Genomic DNA, 22,029 nt, shown 5'->3' on the forward strand with positions numbered 1-22,029 from the left:
TTATAGCTGACTCTGTAATCATTCATGTAAAATGTCAAGATGGGATAGTTAAATAGGGGACCTGAGGAGATCCAACCATGTGCTGCAGGTGTATGAATGTGTGTGTGTGTGTGTGTATGAGTGTGTGTCCAAATGCCTGCATGATAGTGAGCACAATATGTGCTGTATGTATGTTTGCCTAAAAGCTTGTATGACATTTCACACAGTGTGCAAACTATGTGCTGTGTATGTGTGTGCAATTACATAACAACATGTTAAAAAGTCACCCCGTGGCCTCCCGGGTGGCGCAGGGGTTAAGGGCGCTGTACTGCAGCGCCAGCTGTGCCACCAGAGACTCTGGGTTCGCGCCCAGGCTCTGTCGTAACCGGCCGCGACCAAGAGGTCCGTGGGGCGACGCACAATTGGCCTAGCGTCGTCCGGGTTAGGGAGGGTTTGGCCGGTAGGAATATACTTGTCTCATCGCGCACCAGCGGCTCCTGTGGTGGGCCAGGCGCAGTGCACACTAACCAAGGTTGCCAGGTGCACGGTGTTTCATCTGACACATTGGTGTGGCTGGCTTCCGGGTTGGATGCGCTTTGTTGTGGTTGTGTATCGGAGGACGCATGACTTTCGACCTTCGTCTCTCCCGAGCCCGTACAGGAGTTGTAGCGATGAGACAAGATAGTCTGCTAACAATTGGATTCCACGAAATTGGGGAGAAAATGGGTTAAAAATTTAATTTAAAAATAAATAAAAAAAGTTCCCCCTTATGACTGATGCTGATTGACTGTGTAGATTAGAAGCAGACTGTAGATTGTAGATAGTAGAAGCTGACTGTTGATTGTAGAATTAGACTAGATTGTAGAAGCAGACTGTAGATTGTAGAAGCAGATTGTTGTTTAGAAGCAGATTGTAGATTGTAGAAGCAGATTGTAGTTTAGAAGCAGACAGTTGTTTAGAAGCAGATTGAAGATTAGAAGCAGACTGGAGATTAGAAGCAGAATGTAGATTGTAGAAGCAGACTGTAGATTGTAGAAGCAGACTGTAGATTGTAGAGGCAGACTGTAGATTGTAGAGGCAGACTGTAGATTGTAGAGGCAGACTGTAGATTGTAGAAGCAGACTGTAGATTGTAGAAGCAGACTGTAGATTGTAGAAGCAGACTGTAGATTGTAGAAGCAGACTGTAGATTGTAGAAGCAGACTGTAGATTGTAGAAGCAGACTGTAGATTGTAGAAGCAGACTGTAGATTAGAAGCAGACTGTAGATTGTAGAAGCAGACTGTAGAAGCAGACTGTAGATTAGAAGCAGACTGTAGATTATAGAAGCAGACTGTAGATTGTAGAAGCAGACTGTAGATTGTAGAGGCAGACTGTAGATTGTAGAGGCAGACTGTAGATTGTAGAAGCAGACTGTAGATTGTAGAAGCAGACTGTAGATTGTAGAAGCAGACTGTAGATTGTAGAAGCAGACTGTAGATTGTAGAAGCAGACTGTAGATTAGAAGCAGACTGTAGATTAGAAGCAGACTGTAGATTGTAGAAGCAGACTGTAGAAGCAGACTGTAGATTGTAGAAGCAGACTGTAAATTGTAGAAGTAGACTGTAGAAGCAGACTGTAGATTGTAGAAGCAGACTGTAGATTAGAAGCAGACTGTAGATTGTAGAAGCAGACTGTAGAAGCAGACTGTAGATTGTAGAAGCAGACTGTAGATTGAAGAAGCAGACTGTAGAATCAGACTGTAGATTGTAGAAGCAGACTGTAGATTAGAAGCAGACTGTAGATTAGAAGCAGACTGTAGATTAGAAGCACTGTAGATTGTAGAAGCAGACTGTAGATTAGAAGCAGACTGTGGATTAGAAGCAGACTGTGGATTAGAAGCAGACTGTAGAAGCAGACTGTAGATTGTAGAAGCAGACTGTAGATTGTAGAAGCAGACTGTAGAAGCAGACTGTAGATTGTAGAAGCAGACTGTAGATTGTAGAAGCAGACTGTAGATTAGAAGCAGCCTGTAGATTGTAGAAGCAGACTGTAGATTATAGAAGCAGACTGTAGATTATAGAAGCAGACTGTAGATTATAGAAGCAGACTGTAGATTGTAGAAGCAGACTGTAGATTGTAGAAGCAGACTGTAGATTGTAGAGGCAGACTGTAGATTGTAGAAGCAGACTGTAGATTGTAGAAGCAGACTGTAGATTGTAGAAGCAGACTGTAGATTGTAGAAGCAGACTGTAGATTGTAGAAGCAGACTGTAGATTGTAGAAGCAGACTGTAGATTGTAGAAGCAGACTGTAGATTAGAAGCAGACTGTAGATTAGAAGCAGACTGTAGATTAGAAGCAGACTGTAGATTAGAAGCAGACTGTAGATTAGAAGCAGACTGTAGATTAGAAGCAGACTGTAGATTGTAGAAGCAGACTGTAGATTGTAGAAGCAGACTGTAGATTAGAAGCAGACTGTAGATTGTAGAAGCAGACTGTAGAAGCAGACTGTATATTAGAAGCAGACTGCAGATTAGAAGCAGACTGTAGATTAGAAGCAGACTGTAGATTGTAGAAGCAGACTGTAGAAGCAGACTGTAGATTAGAAGCAGACTGTAGATTGTAGAAGCAGACTGTAGAAGCAGACTGTAGTTTAGAAGCAGACTGTAGTTTAGAAGCAGACTGTAGATTGTAGAAGCAGACTGTAGATTGTAGAAGCAGACTGTAGATTGTAGAAGCAGACTGTAGATTAGAAGCAGACTGTAGATTATAGAAGCAGACTGTAGATTGTAGAAGCAGACTGTAGATTAGAAGCAGACTGTAGATTAGAAGCAGACTGTAGATTAGAAGCAGACTGTAGATTATAGAAGCAGACTGTTGATTGTAGAAGCAGACTGTAGATTGTAGAAGCAGACTGTAGAAGCAGACTGTAGATTGTAGAAGCAGACTGTAGATTAGAAGCAGACTGTAGAATCAGACTGTAGATTGTAGAAGCAGACTGTAGATTGTAGAAGCAGACTGTAGATTGTAGAATCAGACTGTAGATTGTAGAAGCAGACTGTAGATTGTAGAAGCAGACTGTAGATTAGAAGCAGACTGTAGAATCAGACTGTAGATTGTAGAAGCAGACTGTAGATTAGAAGCAGACTGTAGATTAGAAGCAGACTGTGGATTAGAAGCAGACTGTAGATTGTAGAAGCAGACTGTAGAAGCAGACTGTAGATTGTAGAAGCAGACTGTAAATTGTAGAAGTAGACTGTAGAAGCAGACTGTAGATTGTAGAAGCAGACTGTAGATTAGAAGCAGACTGTAGATTGTAGAAGCAGACTGTAGAAGCAGACTGTAGATTGTAGAAGCAGACTGTAGATTGAAGAAGCAGACTGTAGAAGCAGACTGTAGAATCAGACTGTAGATTGTAGAAGCAGACTGTAGATTAGAAGCAGACTGTAGATTAGAAGCAGACTGTGGATTAGAAGCAGACTGTAGATTGTAGAAGCAGACTGTAGAAGCAGACTGTAGATTGTAGAATCAGACTGTAGATTGTAGAAGCAGACTGTAGAAGCAGACTGTAGATTGTAGAAGCAGACTGTAGATTAGAAGCAGACTGTAGATTGTAGAAGCAGACTGTAGAAGCAGACTGTAGATTGTAGAAGCAGACTGTAGATTGTAGAAGCAGACTGTAGAAGCAGACTGTAGATTGTAGAAGCAGACTGTAGATTAGAAGCACTGTAGATTGTAGAAGCAGACTGTAGATTAGAAGCACTGTAGATTGTAGAAGCAGACTGTAGATTAGAAGCAGACTGTGGATTAGAAGCAGACTGTGGATTAGAAGCAGACTGTAGAAGCAGACTGTAGATTGTAGAAGCAGACTGTAGATTGTAGAAGCAGACTGTAGATTAGAAGCAGACTGTAGATTATAGAAGCAGACTGTAGATTGTAGAAGCAGACTGTAGATTATAGAAGCAGACTGTAGATTGTAGAAGCAGACTATAGATTGTAGAAGCAGACTGTAGATTATAGAAGCAGACTGTAGATTGTAGAAGCAGACTGTAGATTGTAGAAGCAGACTGTAGAAGCAGACTGTAGATTGTAGAAGCAGACTGTAGAAGCAGACTGTAGATTGTAGAAGCAGACTGTAGATTAGAAGCAGACTGTAGATTGTAGAAGCAGAAGCCTTTAGCCCAGCAACCACACCAAAATGCAGCGCTCAATACAACTGGGTTGGGGCTATATGACATCATCATCATCTTCACCGCCATCTCTCTCCCGTCTCCATCGATGGCTCTGGATAACATCACTGTGTGTGCAGTGCGAGTAGGTTGCATAGTGAAACACACATCACTTGTTAGTGCAAGGACAGCTCATGGGAAGTCAAATCTACTGCTAGAGTAGAAAGTGGTATAGAAGGATAGTGATTTTGCTTATAACAGATCTTTGTCATTTCATTACAAGGTCTGCAAAATACACATTTCATTTGCGCCAAATATTTGCTGACCGGTTATGAACGTGTTATTATAAATTAGACATAGAAGGGACAGGGACATTGACCTCAGGACACTACATACGGTAACGCTCTTGTAAGTCTTTTAAAATGACAACCCACATGAAACAGTCAATACAATGCTCTCTCATCCATCATGTCAATTCCATCTTACGAATGCCTGAGAGTCGTCTGTCTGGTTTAAGCGTAAGCCTTGTCCCTCCGGTAGGTGTGTTTAACCTCTTTTGGGCTACCTGTATTACTACTGAAAGCTGAAGTGGGAGGTCTATCTCTTTTTCCAATTTTCCTGGATGTATTTCAGGATAATGTTTTGTGGATGGACACATCTGATGCAATTACGGATGATTTTATTTCTGGGTTTCCCAGGAAATTTCAAGCTGATGCGACAATCTGCGAGACAACGCACCATAATTGGGGTGAGTTTAGTGAAAGGGACATGAGATTGAACGCATTGGGTTGAACAGCTTAGAAGTTGACTGTATTTATGACAACATGGGAATCAATAGGAATCGATAGAAAGTGAATGTAAGGTTTCATTTAGCCTACCTGGAGACTTTTGTCTCCCTCACCAACTTCAAACATCTGCTATCTGAGCAGCTAACCGATCGCTGCAGCTGTACATAGTCCATCGGTAAATAGCCCACCCAATTTACCTACCTCATCCCCATACTGTTTTTATTTATTTACTTTTCTGCTCTTTTGCACACCAGTATCTCTACCTGCACGTGACCATCTGATCATTTATCACCCCAGTGTTAATCTGCAAAATTGTAATTATTCGCCTACCTCCTCATGCCTTTTGCACACAATGTATATAGACTCTTTTTTTCTACTGTGTTATTGACTTGTTAATTGTTTACTCCATGTGTAACTCTGTGTTGTCTGCTCATACTGCTATGCTTTATCTTGGCCAAGTCGCAGTTGTAAATGAGAACTTGTTCTCAACTAGCCTACCTGGTTAAATAAAGGTGAAATAAAATAAAATAATGACCTAATGAACATAGGACATAACAAGATATCTCTCTCTTTCTCTCTCACGCACACTCACACACACTCCAACACACTCATGCACACACACACACGCACTCACACACACACCCACAAGTATGTTGGTTATATTGATTTATTTCTGTACTGTTTATGTCCTCTAGTCTCTGTTCCGGCTACACTCTCTAACTCAGTATGGCTTCTCTCATGTGACAGGTACACCTGTGGCATGAAGGAAGAGGGGTGTTGTGCTAGACCGAGTGTGTATGCAGTGCGTGTGTGTGGCTAATTATATGTGTGTGTGTGGCTAATTATGTTTGTGTGTGTGTGTGTGTGTGTGTGTGTAACCCCAGACGTGACAGACACACTCAGGCATGAGGTCTATTTGCTTCCAGCAGCTCACAGAGCAGGACCCTGCCAACCCCCTCTGCCCCACTGAGCTACTCATCTGTGCTTTTGTGTGTGTGTGAAAGTACATGTGTGTGTGTGTGCTGTATCCTTGCTGCTCCTCTCAGCTCTCTTCTCTGTGTGTCGTGTCTCGTTAGTGCTGGCTGTGCCGAATGATGAGTCATTGCAGTTCTTTCCTCCCTGACCATAGTAAGGGTCAAGACAGAGAGACAAGCCTCACACACTGCTGCCTCAGAACAGCTTTCCTCATACTGAACATAATCTATTAGATATGTGCCTCTCACAATTAACGCTATAACCACTCACACATAAAACACACACAGTGCTGTCCAGCTGTCCTTCAGTTTAGATAGTTATGTCTTGCCAACCATAGACTGTCTTGAAAACCCCAAACCCACTGTATTCTCAGTCCATATATCTAACATGCCAATAATAAACCATTAGCACAGTAATTGTGTGCTGATCCCAGAATAATGACAGCACAGTAACTGTGTGCTGATCCCAGAATAATGACAGCACAGTAACTGTGTGCTGATCCCAGAATAATGACAGCACAGTAACTGTGTGCTGATCCCAGAATAATGACAGCACAGTAACTCTGTGCTGATCCCAGAATAATGACAGCACAGTAACTCTGTGCTGATCCCAGAATAATGACAGCACAGTAACTGCTCCCAGAATAATGACAGCACAGTAACTGCTCCCAGAATAATGACAGCACAGTAACTGATCCCAGAATAATGACAGCACAGTAACTGATCCCAGAATAATGACAGCACATTAACTGATCCCAGAATAATGACAGCACAGTAACTGCTCCCAGAATAATGACAGGACAGTAATTGTGTGCTGATCCCAGAATAATGACAGCACAGTAACTGCTCCCAGAATAATGACAGCACAGTAACTCCTCCCAGAATAATGACAGCACAGTAACTGTGTGCTGATCCCAGAATAATGACAGCACAGTAACTGCTCCCAGAATAATGACAGCACAGTAACTGATCCCAGAATAATGACAGCACAGTAACTGATCCCAGAACATTGACAGCACAGTAGTAGACGGGTTACAGTACTGTTTAGGAACAAAACACACTCTGTCTGTGTTTGATACTGTACTGTTTAGTTGGCCATTCTCTGATGACTCCAGGAACAATGTGTAGCTCTGTCTGTGTTTGATACTGTACTGTATGTCTGGCATGGCTCAGGGCCTGTATGATGTGTAGTAAGCACAGTCTGCCACACGTACAGTATAGGTCCTGTTTCTGTCTTGTCTAAATGGCTGTTTTAGAGACTGGGGAGAACTCAACTCTGATTCTGGAGAACACAACTGGAAGGAACAGAATTGTAACAAAAGATTAGTCATCGAAATAAGAGAAGGAGGTAGAAGGAGGTAGAGAATGAGAGTAGTGAGATTTAGAAAAGGGAAAAGGAAGGGAGAGAGGACGCAAACATGACAAGCAGACTAGTGTTTTTCGTGTGTGAGAGGAGAGAGAGAGAGGGAGGGAGAGAGAGAAAGAGAGCGATCGAGAGAGAGAGATACATCTAGATAGAGAGAAATAGAAAAATGCATCTAGATAGAGAGAAAAATACATCTAGACAGAGAGAGAGAGAGAAAGTGTGTGCGAGTGGGACTCTTGTAATGTTCTGATCCATTTGGATCATTACGGGGATCGTCCATCTCTCATTATGTCATACAGTAAATGAAACATTCCGTTTGCAACAGATCCTGTTGATCATACTGCCATCACATCGATCCCTGTGGCTGTGGAGTGTTTGACCCTGCACTGACCTTGTAAGTTATGTGTGTGTGCGTTTGCAAATGGTGCAGTCAGAGTGGTCAGGAGGTATTGATCAGTGCAGCTCATGTGATGACTGTAAGTGAGTCAGACTCCTGTGCTACCCTGTAGGTCTGTCTGTGCCAACACCAAGATCAATAGTGGCACCAATAGGTTGCCTCTGTTGCCAGACACACCAGTTATGTCAGCTACCTCTCTTACAGAGCAAGCTCTTCCATTAAACAGGAAGAAACAGTATCCTTTACACATCATCATCATACACCAGAACTAACATTACCTCATATCAAGCTTTATTGGTCAGAGATGTCAGTACTTCATTTCCACAGGGCTTTTGGTCCAGAACAAATACTCCCTGTTCATCTCCTCCATGTCATAAATCAGGCCAAGGAGATTCATCTTCTTACTGACTAACATGTTGGCTCATTTAGGCTCTAAGACGAGCGCATTGTGCTAGGCAGAGGTTACAGTATATAGCTTATAGTTCTCACTGCTTTGCTTGTAAGACAGAGCGAGACAGTGAGTTGCGAGATATATATATATATATATATATATATATATATATATATATATATATATATATATATATATATATAGAGAGAGAGAGAAAACTAGAACTCTCTGTTTGAAGTGCAAAACAGGCTCACTCTCTTTCTCTCCCCCCTCCTTTACTTAGAAAAGCTGAAATAAAGGTGCTGACAATGACATGGCAGGATGACAGACCAGGAAGTGATCACTAAGTCATGAAGAGGACATGGACAAGACACACACACACACTCACAACTTAGCTCAGTGTTGCTGAGTAAAACCTGCTAACATGTTCTCTCACGCCACCTTATTTACTGCAGACTATAAATCGGTTGAGGAGGAAGTGTTTAGGGTCTAATTGGCTCAGTATCAGGGACATGGTCCTCTCCTCCTGTTGTATTCTTCTGATTCGTTGCCAGTGTTAACAATCCTCTTCGTTAGCAGACATAGGGGCTAAGGAAGGGAAATGATGAAAAAGAAAAGGGCAGAACAGATCTGAGAACTAGCTGAGTTGTTCTGTAGCCTCATTAGTATCCCCAGTGGATAATGCATGGTGTACTAGGCATGTCTACCACTAATCAAAGAAACAAATACATGCACCAATGCAAATTCCATCTACGTAACATCTTTATAACATTGCAAAAATCAGAAATATTTTTTAAATATATTTTTATTTTTTTTAATATGCAGAAAAGCTGATCCATGCTTTTGTCACATTAAGATTAGATTAGCGTAACGCTCTACTATCTAGCTACCTGGAAAAGGCTTCAGATATAGCAGCTGTATTTTGCACTAAACTAAACTAGAAACCCCAAAATGTGATCCTATTTCTCCATTGCTAGAATCTCTACACTGGCTTCCTGTTAAGGCTGTGGCCGATTTCTGCTAACCTACAAAGCATGACATGGACTTGCTCTTATTACTCTCTCTGATTTGGTCCTGCCGTACATACCTACACGTACACTACGGTCACAAGAAGCAGGCCTCCTTATTGTTCCTAGGATTTCTAAGCAAACAGCTGGAAGCAAGGCTTTCTCCTACAGAGCTCCTCTTCTATGGAATGGTCTGCCGATCCATTTGAAACCTTTAAGTTCTTAATGAGGTTGGTTCTATGATTGAGTCTAGTCAGGCCCGGGGATGTGAAGGTGAAAGGCAAGGCACTGGAGTGACTCATCACCCTTGCTGTCTCCCTCTGACTCTATTACTGGGGCTGAGTCACTGGCTTGCTCGCGTTCTCCCATGCCATCCCTAGGAGGGTACATCACATTATCCCAGGCTTTTTCACTGTAATCAACTTGAGTGTGTTGAGTCACTGACGTAATCTTCCAGACCGGTTTTGCGCCCCATCGGACTCGTGCGGTGGGGATCTTTGTAGGCTACACTTAGCCTTGTCTCAGGACCTGGCCATTTCCCTTTGGCGAAGTGGGTGGGGTTATACACTGAGTGTACAAAACATTAAGAATACCTTTCTAATATTGTGTTGAACACCCCCTTTACCCTCAGAACAGCCTCAAATTGTCAGCGCATGGACTCTACAAGGTGTCGAAAGCGTTCCACAGGGATGCTGGCCCATGTTGACTCCAATGCTTCCCACAGTTGTCAAGTTGTCTGAATATGCTTTGGCTGGTGGATCATTCTTGATAAACACGGGAAACTGTTGAGCGTGAAAAACCCAGCAGCGTGCGCCTGGCACCTACTACCATACCCCATTCAAAAGCACTTAAATATTTTGTCTTGCCCATTCACCCTCTGAATGGCACACATACACAATCCATGTCTCAATGGTCTCAAGGCAAAAAATCCTTCTTTAACCCGTCTCCTTCCCTGCATCTACACTGATTGAAGTGGATTTTACTAGTGACATCAATAAGGGATCCCAGCTTTCACCTGGATTTACCTGGTCAGTCTATGTCATGGAAAGAGTTCATAATGTTTTGTACACCCGCTCTGTCTCAGTCCCAGTATCTATGCTGCTGTGGGGCATGAGTCTGTCCTATCTGGTGTCCTGTGTCATCTTAAAAATCCCTCTAATGCTCCTGTCTCTCTCTCTTCCTCTGTATGTCTATTTTCCCAGAGGACCTGAGCACTAGAACCATGCCTCAGGACTACCTGGCCTGATGACTCCTAGCTGTCCCTGTCCCCAGTCCACCTGGCCGTGCTGCCAATCTCTCTCTCTCTCTCTCTATGGACCTCTTAATGCTTGGCCATGAAAAACCAACTGACATTTACTCCTGAGGTGTTATACTATTGCACCCTATACAACCACTGTGGGTATTATCTGGCTCTGTTGGACATCTATGAACGTTCAAACGTCTTGAACAGCATTGATTTCTCTGTGGGGTTTTAGGCTGGCGATCTGTATAGCACTTTGATAACTGCTGTTGTAAAATGGGCTTTATAAAATACGTGATTGATTGGTTGAAATGCACACACACATGGATTATCTTTCTTTCTCTTTCACTCTCTGATTTTCATTCATCTTGTGTTGACTCCACCACCCCAGACAATAAGTAACAGCTGACTGTGTGATGCTGCTAGAAGTAACAATAGAGATGAATGGAGCAGGGAGAAAATGGAAAATCTCTACTGGCTTCTTTCTCGTCACTGGCCTCTCTCACTCTTTCTTCACTCTCTTCACTGGCCTCTTTCTCTCTTCATTGGCCTCTTTCTCTCTTCACTGGCCTCTTTCTCTCTTCACTGGCTTCTCTTTCTCTCTTCACTGGCTTCTCTCTCTCTCTTTACTGGCCTCTCTCTCTCTCTCTTCACTGGCTTCTCTCGTCACTGGCCTCTCTCTCGTCACTGGCCTCTCTCTCTTCACTGGCCTCTCTCTCTCTCTCTCTCTCTCTCTCTTCACTAGCCTCTCTCTCTTCACTGGCCTCTCTCTCTCTCTCTCTTCACTAGCCTCTCTCTCATCACTAGCCTATCTCTCTCTCTCTCTTCACTGGCCCCTCTCTCTCTTTTCACTGGCCTCTCTCTCTCTTCACTGGCCTCTCTCTCTCTCTCTCTCTTCACTGGCCCCTCTCTCTCTCTTCACTGGCCCCTCTCTCTCTCTTCACTGGCCCCTCTCTCTCTTCACTGGCCCCTCTCTCTATTCACTGGCCTCTCTCTCTCTCTCTCTCTCTCTCTTCACTAGCCTCTCTCTCTCTTCACTAGCCTCTCTCTCTCACTTCACTAGCCTCTCTCTCTCACTTCACTAGTATCTCTCTCTCTCTCCCTTCACTGGCCTCTCTCTCCCTTCCCTGGCCTCTCCCTCTCTCTTCACTGGCCCCTCTCTCTCTCTTCACTGGCCTCTCTCTCTCTCTTCACTGGCCTCTCTCTGTCTCTCTTCACTAGCCTCTCTCTCTCTTCACTAGCCTCTCTCTCTCTCTCTCTTCACCAGCCTCTCTCTCTCTTCACTAGCCTCTCTCTCTCTCTCTCTTCACTAGCCTCTCTCTCTCTCTCTCTTCACTGGCCTCTCTCTCTTCACTGGCCTCTCTCTCTCTTCACTAGCCTATCTCTCCCTCTCTCTACTGGCCCCTCTCTCTCTCTTCACTGGCCCCTCTCTCTCTCTCTCTCTCTTTCTTCACTGGGCTTTCTTTCTTCACTGGCCTCTCTCTCTCTTTCTTCACTGGCCTTTCTTTGTTCACTGGCCTCTCTCTCTCTCTCTTTGTTCACTGGCCTCTCTTTCTCTTTCTTCACTGGCCTCTCTCTCTTTCTTCACTGGGCTTTCTTTCTTCACTGGCCTCTCTATCTCTTTCTTCACTGGGATTTCTTTCTTCACTGACCTCTCTCTCTCTTTGTTCACTGGTCTCTCTCTCTTCTTTCTTCACTGGCCTCTCTCTCTCTCCCTTCACTGGCCTCTTTCTCTCTTCACTGGCCGCTTTCTCTCTTCACTGGCTTCTCTCTCTCTCTTTACTGGCCCCTCTCTCTCTCTCTTCACTGGCTTCTCTCTCTCGTCACTGGCCTCTTTCTCTCTTCACTGGCCTCTCTCTCTCTCTTCACTGGTCTCTCTCTCTCTCTTCACTGGCCTCTCTCTCTTCACTGGCCTCTCTCTCTCTCTCTCTCTCTCTCTTCACTGGCCTCTCTCTCTCTCTCTCTCTCTTCACTGGCCTCTCTCTCTCTCTCTCTCTCTTCACTGGCCTCTCTCTCTCTCTCTCTTCACTGGCCTCTCTCTCTCTCTCTCTTCACTGGCCTCTCTCTCTCTCTCTTCACTGGCCTCTCTCTCTCTCTCTCTTCACTAGCCTCTCTCTCTCTCTTCACTAGCCTCTCTCTCTCTTCACTGGCCTCTCTCGCTCTTCACTGGCCTCTCTCTCTCTTTCTCTCTTCACTGGCCGCTTTCTCTCTTTACTGGCCCCTCTCTCTCTCTCTCTCTTCACTGGCTTCTCTCTCTCGTCACTGGCCTCTTTCTCTCTTCACTGGCCTCACTCTCTCTCTTCATTTGCCTGTCTCTTTTCACTGGCCCCTCTCTCTCTCTTCACTGTCCCCTCTCCCTCTCTCGCTCTCTCTCTCTCTTCACTGGCCTCTCTCTCTCTCTCTTCACTTGCACCTCTCTCTCTTTTCACTGGCCTCTCTCTCTCTCTCTCTCTCTCTTCACTGGCCTCTCTCTCTCTTTTCACTGGCCTCTCTCTCTCTCTCTCTCTCTCTTCACTGGCCTCTCTCTCTCTCTTCACTAGCCTATCTCTCTCGCTTCACTGGCCCCTCTCTCTCTCTTCACTGGCCCCTCTCTCTCTATTCACTGGCCTCTCTCTCTCTCACTCTCACTCTCACTCTCTCTCATTTCACTAGCATCTCTTTCTCACTTCACTAGCATCTCTCTCTCACTTCACTAGCATCTCTCTCTCTCTCCCTTCACTGGCCTCTCTCTCTCCCTCTCTCTCTTCACTTGCCCCTCTCTCTCGCTCTTCACTTGCCTCTCTCTCTCTCTCTTCACTAGCCTATCTCTCTCTCTCTTCACTAGCCTATCTCTATCTCTCTTCACTGGCCTCTCTCTCTTCACTGGCCTCTCTCTCTCTTCACTGGCTTCTCTCTCTTCACTAGTCAAATTCAAATTCAAGCTGCTTTATTGGCATGAAAAACATTGTGTCAATATTGCCAAAGCAACAATGTATACAATATACATTGTAACAAAATTGTAAATGATAGCAAATAATAATATAAAATGGTAGTAAATAATAATACAAAATTAAATACAAAAATAATAACAATAAAATGGTAACAGTCTACAGTAAACATTAATAATTATAGTAATAACAATAATAGTAATAATAAGTAAGTTACTGTTTACTATGCAGATGTTATTATTCAGTGTCCCTCAGGCTATGGCAGGAAAATACATATTTGGCTGCAAGAGGAGCCATTGCTCCTTCGCCCATGAGTATTCTTAGTTTTTCCTCTGGGTTCAATTTGTAAAAATTTGGAATATATGTAGTCATTTCTGTGAATAATGAATCTCTAGTCTCTCTCTATCTTCACTAGCCTATCTCTCTCTACTGGCCCCTCTCTCTCTCTTCACTGGCCCCTCTCTCTCTCTCGCCCTCTCTCTCTCTTCACTGGCCTCTCTCTATTCACTGGCATCTCTCTCTCTATTCACTGGCATCTCTCTCTCTTCACTAGCCTCTCTCTCTCTCTTCACTAGCCTCCCTCTCTCACTTCACTAGCCTCTCTCTCACTTCACTAGCATCTCTCTCTCTCTCCCTTCACTGGCCTCTCTCTCTCTCCCTTCAATGGCCTCTCTCTCTCTCTTCAATGGCCTCTCTCTCTCTCTTCACTGGCCCCTCTCTCTCTCTTCAATGGCCTCTCTCTCTCTCTTCACTGGCCTCTCTCTCTTTCTTCACTGGCCTCTCTCTCTCTTCACTGGCCTCTCTCTCTCTTTCTTCACTGGCTTCTCTCTCTCTCTTCACTGGCCTCTCTCTCTCTCTCTCTCTTCACTCTTCACTCTTCACTCTTTAACAGTAAACATTACACTCACAAGAGTTCCAAAAGAATATAGACATTTCAAGACTGTCTCTCTCTCTTCACTGGCCTCTCTCCCTCTATTTTTTTTACCCTCTGGCCAGACTCTCCGTTGTGCTGAAGTAAATGCAAAGTGGCAGGACAGCACAGCCCGAGGGATGTGTGGGTGTGTGTCTGTGTATCTGTGTGCATATATATGTGATTGGCCATGGCACTATTCCATGGCGATGAGTAACACCATTTCTCTCACCATTTTTATGTCCCTCTTTCTCTTTCCTCCTCTGTCGACATCTCTGATGACGTCTGCTCCAGGGAGCAACCAGTCACCAGTGGCGGTATATCACAATTATGTCATACTCTGATGTGCTGTAACGGCATAGCTAACCCCAAGGAGAGTCCCTGCTTCCTAGTGGCCACATCCCCTGACATAACTAACTCCCAGAGTTATGACTTGTCATGTCACATTGTTCGGATAAACTACTGACCCTGTCATCCAAGACCTAGGCTCCAAACTATCTAACAATTGAAGTAAACTTTCATCTCTGAGTCAGCTGAGCTCGGAGTTTGCTCTTCAGTACACTGTCTTGTTAAAACAGACTTTCTGTCTGCAGTAAGTCTGGACCCCCTGGCTGGAGAGGAAGAGTGTGATTTCCTCCTTCTTTGTGTTGTTGAGACGAGCAGCAGTGATAGAGAGCCTAGTGAATAGGCTTCTCTTTTCCTTTCCTCTGCACTGCAGACCAGTCTGACAGTCCCTGTGGTTTTATATTCTACACAGGTAGCTCCCCCTGATACATCCTCCTCAAGGTCCGGCTACTGTTTTCACTGTGTGTGTGTGTGTGTGTGTGTGTGTGTGTGTGTGTGTGAGAGAGAGAGACACAAAAAGGGAGATAGAGTCTGTTTGTGTGCTTGTAGGTACACGTATGTTTGTGCCCGGGTGCATATATAAAAGTATCTATTCATCCTTTTAAGAGTGTGTGTCTCGTAACAAGCACATACTCAGACAGACTATGGCATTGCAGCAACCAGTCAGCATGTTAACAGTTATCAGCTTATTGTGATGAAGAGTTCTTGTGCAGTGAGATCTAACTTGGCCCTGGTCAACAGTCGACACAGTGGGAGAGCCACAGAGAGCCTCTCTCTCTATCCGCTGCTGTCTAGTTAAAAGGCCCCTCTGTCTGTTTCTCTTTCCCTCTGTCTGTCTGTCTGTCTGTCTGTCTGTCTGTCTTCCTATATTTCTCTCTCCCTCTCTATCTCTATATGTCTCTGTCTGTTCTTTCTCCATGTCTGACTGTCTGTCACTCACTCTCTCTGTCACTCTCTCTGTCACTCTCTCTGGCTCTCTCTCTGTCACTCTCTCTGTCTCTCTCTCTCTCTCTCTCTCTCTCTCTCTCTCTCTCTCTCTCTCTCTCTCTCTCTCTCTCTCTCTCAATTAAATTCAATTCAAGGGGCTTTATTGGCATGGGAAACATGTGTTAACATTGCCAAAGCAAGTGAGGTAGATAATATACAAAAGTGAAATAAACAATAAAAAATGTACAGTAAATATTACACATACAGAAGTTTTTTTAAAAAGTGTCTCTCTCTTTACCTCTCCCCCTTCTCGCTCTCTGTACCATCTCTCCCATTCAGGGCTGTCTCAGTGGGCTGTCTGTTTTGGCAGGGTGTAGAGAAGAGCAGAGCAGGGTAATGAATGGGTTGGGGGAGATCTTGGTCTTTGTGAACAGAACAGCACTAAGCCCTGACCAAAATGACCTGATTTACCATTTACAATTGCACGCACACACACGCGCACATGCACACACACATGCAAACACACACATGCGCACACACACAGCTGCTTTCAGAATCGGTCTGGGTGGGTGGGGGAAGGAAGGAACACGGGAACGTTCAGCAGAGGAATGTCAAGCCAGATCAGAACATTAAGAATGTCAAGCCAGATCAGAACATTTAGAATGCAAAGCCAGAACAGAACATTTAGAATGTCAAGCCAGAACAGAAGATTTAGAATATCAAGCCAGAACAGAACATTTAGAATGTCAAGCCAGAACAGAACATTTAGAATGTCAAGCCAGAACAGAACATTTAGAATGTCAAGTCAGAACAGAACATAGAGAGAGCGAGGAATGGGAGGATGAGGAGAGGTTAATAAGGAGATCAAGAAAAGACAATGATATAGATTGTAAGCCTCATGGCCAAACTGAAGGATATAATATTGATGTGTACAGTCTGGCAGCAAGACGTGACAGAGGAGAGGCCCTGGTTTGGCTGTGACAATCTCTGAGCTGTGATGTCACACATCAAACACCAATGTACAGTACATACCCAATTTATTCTAAAGACCACCAAAGCCCCAATGGGTACCATATTTAGATAGAACCTTCATTTAAATATGTGCCATGTTTGCCACCAAGCACTCTTAGAAAAAAAGGTGCTATCTAGAACCTTAAAGGGGTTCTTCGGCTGTCCCCATAGGAGCACCCTTTAAAGAACCGCTTTTGGTTGCAGGTGAACCCTTTTGGTTCTAGGTAAAAACCCTTTTGGGTTCTGTCGTGGCGGAATCAGAATTATTTAGGTAACATTTATAAATAATGTTTTATTATTTTTATTTCATGCTTATGTGAGATATGTCATTAGAATGTCTATTTTTGGATAATACTGTTGGCCGGTTGCAGTTATCTGTTCTCTGTCAGGGTTCAGTTACTTGGGCCGCAGAGAGGGGAGAGGTCAAGCTTGTCTTCATATGTAAACATATCTTTTAAACCATGTGAATGGATCGATTGAGGGGGAACCAATTATCTCTTGGCTCCACAATGTCTGTGTGCCAGTCACTGTGTCTCTGTGATCTTGTCCAGGAGGGGTGTATTTGATATATGCCTGTTGATGAGGTTTCGTTTTATGGTCCTGAGAGCGAGATAAGAACATAGTTTAGGAGACAAAGCTGAACGTTAATTTATAGCCAATGCTGTCTGGCTATGTGTGTCTTTGCTATAAAGGATCTGAGTTGCAATGTGTAAGGACTCTCAGAGAATTAATTTATAGACACTGAATTGATCTGAGAGTCACAGGGTTGTGATGGAGCTCATATAATTAAAGATGGACTTTATGATAACTCTGACTTGTGTGTGGTTTGCTCTCATGATTTGGTAAATACAGGAAATTTCCACTGCAGTTCCATGTAGAACCAGTTCCACAGAGGGTTCTACATGGAACCCAAAATGGTTATACATGGAACCAAAAACAGTTATGCCTTGAACCAAGAATGGTTCTCGTATGGGGACAGCCAAAGAACCCTTTTGGAACCCTTTTTCTAGGAGTAGGGACTGTTGGGATACATTATGTGTTGGTACTATTAATGCTCCTGCATCTGTGAGTGCACACTATGTGGAGGAGGGTGAAAGCGTTGCATGGTTGTCTGTGAGAGACTAGTGAAGAGAATTCCCCCTTCTGAGGCCACCACAGGACACTATTTCACTCCCTGTGTTGTTTGTGTACACACTTGTCCATGTCGAACTGATGCTGTTGAGTCTAGGGGTGCGTTTGTAAAATTCACACTGACAACCTACTCCAATTTCAGAGCACTCTGGGTTGAGAGTGCTAGAGCGCAAAATATTTGAGGAATTTAAGAAATGTGGTTGTTATAGCCTTTTTGAGGGCCCTAAGAGAGATTTGGTTAGTAGGTTCCCCACCATACGGGTACATTTTTGATGGCAGAGAGAAAAAAGTACATTTTAAAGTTCATTTCCTGCAATTCTACATATTTTGCCATGACTTATGCCATGTTCATATGACATCTGAGTGAGAGTGACTAACAAAATCAATAGGGATATTTTGGTATTTTATTAGGATACTCTTCCTGGGGTCCACACAAAACATGAAAGATGACATAATACAGAACATTAATAGACAAGAACAGTTCAAGGACAGAACTACATCAATTACAAAATGGCTCACACAGCCTACAGATCAATACATACACACACAATATCTAGGTCCAATAGGGGAGAGGCGTTGTGCCGTGAGATGTTGCTTTATCTGCTTTTTAAAACCAGGTTTACTGTTTATTTGAGCAATGTGAGATGGAAGGGAGTTCCATGCAATAATGGCTCTATATAATACTGTACACTTTCTGGAATTTTGTTATGGATTTGGGAACTGTGAAAAAAACCCTGGTGGCATGTCTGGTGGGTAGGTTGGTGGCCATGATTACTACAAGTTTAGATAACTGGCTAGACTAATTTACCAATCTAAAAATTGTTATCAGACATGGCTAATTGAGTGACTGTCAGTGACCTGATAAAAGAAGAGAACTTTTCTAAATTCCACCTGGTGTATTCTACTATTCTAACTCTCAACAGTAAGTTGAGACCCCGACTGAGGTCCCTACGCGACCGCTTATGTCGCTTATGCCTGGAGCAGGCCTTAGTTGTTATGACAGCTGTAAGTAAACATTGACAAAAAATCTGAAATAAATGGTTGCCAGTAACACAGTTACAGTCACTCAACCTGCTTGTTAACATGAAAACAGCCTAGCAGCTCTTCCAGCTCTGCTAGGGTAAGTCAAATGTTGATTGTTCTCTCATTTGTGTCTGGAAGTAGCTAGAAAGCTAGCCAACTTTAGCCAGTTGGCATGGTTGCTTGACTGCTGAATACTCCGATCAACCCTACTCCTCGACCAGTGCATCCAAAATGAGCACTTTGAATGCCACGAGAACGAAACACTGAATTCACGAACAACATTCCGGCAATGCTCTAAATGTACAAACGCCCAGAGCACACTCTGACTAGAGCAGTGGTATTCAAACTTTTTCAGTGGGGACCCCATTTTTTCTGCCAGAATTTCTGGGGACCTGATTTTTTCCCCTCACTAATTTCTTGCGACCCCACCCCACCCAAAATCTAATGACACAGCCTTAAAATCTGTAAATGTACATTTTTATATAAACAAATAACCTTCATTTTATTGCGTTTTCATCTCTTCAAAATGAAAAGAAAACAATAAATACATTTACTCAATAAAATTGCATATTTCAAATGATCTTTCTCAAAAACGTTGTACTATTATTTTTTCCTACACCCCGCATTTTTAAATAGATTTTTTTACATTTTGAGACCCATTAGCAGTCGCGACCCCGACTTTAAATAAAACTGCTCTGGAGTGAATTTAGGAACGCACCCTAGCTCTCCTCACGTGAGAAGCCATGTTCTCAGCCCATCAGCTTTTGCCCACTCGGCCCACACTCTTTGCATGAGCTGATCATGCACAATCTGATTGGCGGAAAAGATCTACCTCATCCTGCACTGGCTAGCCAGGCCCGATGCATGCTCTTGTATCCCTAGAAATAAGACCTTGTCCCGCTGGCGGTTGCCTACAGTGCAGGTCAGAGGTGGGTGTACGGCAGTATGCGCAGCGAGTGCGTGGGTAAAAGTGAGTAGTGTTCATTGTTGTTTTGGCTGGGATTTGCCTTTGTTTATTATTTGTTAGTAGTCGTTATTATTATTCCCTGTATGGTTACTACTGGGTTATGTATGTTACATTACATTTAACATGTTTGTTTATTTTACACAGTCCTTTGTTTTATTCATCACTATCACTGTTGTACTATTGCTTTCAATAATCTAGTCCATTCCTTTGCACAATTGCACTGTTTATATCCATGTTATCACATATTGTTATTCTGTTGCATTTACTGCATCCATTTATATTCATTATCTCTCATTCTTTGTACCCTTTCAGACCATTTCCATGATCATTACTGCTGTTTGACAAAGTTTCCTGTGTGTGTTAACTCTCTGAGGTTGCCTTATTCTGAGAGGCGGGTTGGTGGGAGCACTGTCTGTGAGACTACTCTGTTTAAGACGAGCATGTGGATGATTCCATGTACAGCCTATCCTGGAGCACAAATGGAGCCATGCGTGACTGACCACATAGATTGCTGGACTGTTGCAGGCTACTGTACATTTAATCTGTATACAATTGTCAACTAGAATAATGCATTCACCGCAAGTTTAGGCTACATTAAAGTAATTTATATAAATGTATCTAACCCAACTCCCAAATCAATGATAATCCATAATGGAATACCGAATAAATTCAGCAAATAAACTGAACACTAGGAAAATACCTGGCTAAAACAAATGTGCCAGGTAGAGCAGAATAATAGCCAGTATGTGAGGCTTCCTCCACCGAGAGTTGGCATCTGTCGGATAGGGAGAATATACGCTCACTGCACACCACGTGACTGGGATTTATAACGATGGATAGGGGGAGTCGTTTGACACACATCCACAAACCTTAGAGTACGGTTACCCATATATTATGAATATCTGTCTGACGTGAATAATCTGATGTGTGGAAAATAACATTCGTACTAATCAATCGGGGTCCGCTGTCTGTCGCGTGATTTGGAACGGTGGCAGTTTCAGTTTAAGCACCATGACAGAGAGGACAGCTCCTGCGCGTGACGCGTGTAGCCTACAGGCTGTTGGCTATTGTAGATGCAGAATAGGCTACTATCGTCGGTCACACAAACCCCAAAACAGAAGCAACGTCTAAAATTGGATCTGGTCAGTCACAGTGAGAATGTAGCCTAGATTATAGAACAAGTCCAGCTGCATTCATGCAAGTGAGTCGAGTCATCCACTCTGCTCTGGCATATGGAAATCTGCAAACCAGCTAGAAGCCGCACAGTCACACTATCTAACTAAAAATAGTAATGGATTCAGCTGCAGAATATTGGGTTTAGATTTCAAATGTATGGCCAGTTGGTTAGAACCTAATCGACAACAGTGCAAGATAACAGACCCTTTCATTGTAAAATCATTTCATCGACATTATTTTGAAAATCCTCTTCATACTATAGGCCTATAATGTCATCTTAAATATAGCCTACACGTTGGAAACCAATCTAAATACAAGACTATATTCGCTCAGCTGCCTGATATACAATGCATGAAGGAGGCACTGTGTGCATAGTTATCACATTCCCATCAAGCCGCAGCGCAGCTCTGAACAGACAGACTATAACGTCACAGATTGTATGTCATAACACAATCCTCTCCATTTGATAGCATACAATTGGCAAAATGGGGAGAAAAATACATCACATAGTTTTCCATGACACGCATCTCCTTGAGCTACTGTCTGTAACACAATGAGTCGAACCGCGAACCCCACATCTAGCCAACCACTAGGTACACGCAGTCAGACAGTGCGTGTATGTCTGTGCGGCGGTGCGCGCGTGTTTCACCTACCTGTCTCCAGGTGGAGAGAGAGACGCGCCTCGGTGATGTAAGGCGTATCGCTCTTGGACCGGACTCTCCGGATCGGCCGACGGTCTATCTCATCCTCCGGTAACGCCGCCATTTAGGTGTCCTCGGTCGGGCAACGTCTGTCCACGGGCAACCGGTGGGACTGAGCGAGACGACACTCGGCGCCGCCACCGCTCATGCACGGGCAGACGGTGTAGGTGGGGCGGTCGATGAGAAACGGAGGTGACGGGAAGAGGGAGAAAGAGAGATGGGCGAACCACCTCCAATGGCACGAGATGAGCAGTGACATTCGATTAGAAGAAGTCCCTCCTCCCCTCTGAAAAAATAAAGAGGAATACACACACACTTTCCTTGTCTGCCATAGCACAGAATAACACATAGTTGCTATTGTGAGAACACATCATCAGTATAAATCCGTATAATTGGGGATCCTATCCTGAGACTGTTTGGCCCTTTCTCTCAGGTATCAAACCTTACCCTACTACACGATGGGAGTTAGATGTCTAGACTTTCGGTCTTCTTCATTGTGGCGTATTATGTTGGATTCCACAGCCTTCATGGCAGGGGTTTCTAGTAGTTGTCAAGTGATCTGTAAGCAAACACCAATCTACATGCATCACCCCCATGCCATCTGAAAGCTGCTATTCTCCAA

At 43.8% G+C, this 22,029-nt stretch overlaps 1 protein-coding gene across 2 annotated transcripts in view; it reads right to left on the minus strand.

Moving 5' to 3' along the window:
* The window catches only part of LOC110524669 (phosphatase and actin regulator 1), a 46,395-nt gene extending 24,366 nt beyond the window's left edge, over positions 1-22,029 (minus strand). The window contains exon 1 of one of the 2 annotated variants that reach the window (XM_021604520.2): positions 21,360-22,023. In XM_021604520.2, the coding sequence (XP_021460195.2) occupies positions 21,360-21,471 (112 nt within the window). In that variant the 5' untranslated portion in view covers positions 21,472-22,023. Of the gene's footprint in view, positions 1-21,359 lie in introns of both variants that reach the window. The other variant, XM_036978550.1, reaches the window with a different exon arrangement.

The sequence above is a fragment of the Oncorhynchus mykiss genome, chromosome 5 (assembly GCF_013265735.2).
Source record: "Oncorhynchus mykiss isolate Arlee chromosome 5, USDA_OmykA_1.1, whole genome shotgun sequence".
NCBI lineage: Eukaryota > Metazoa > Chordata > Actinopteri > Salmoniformes > Salmonidae > Oncorhynchus > Oncorhynchus mykiss.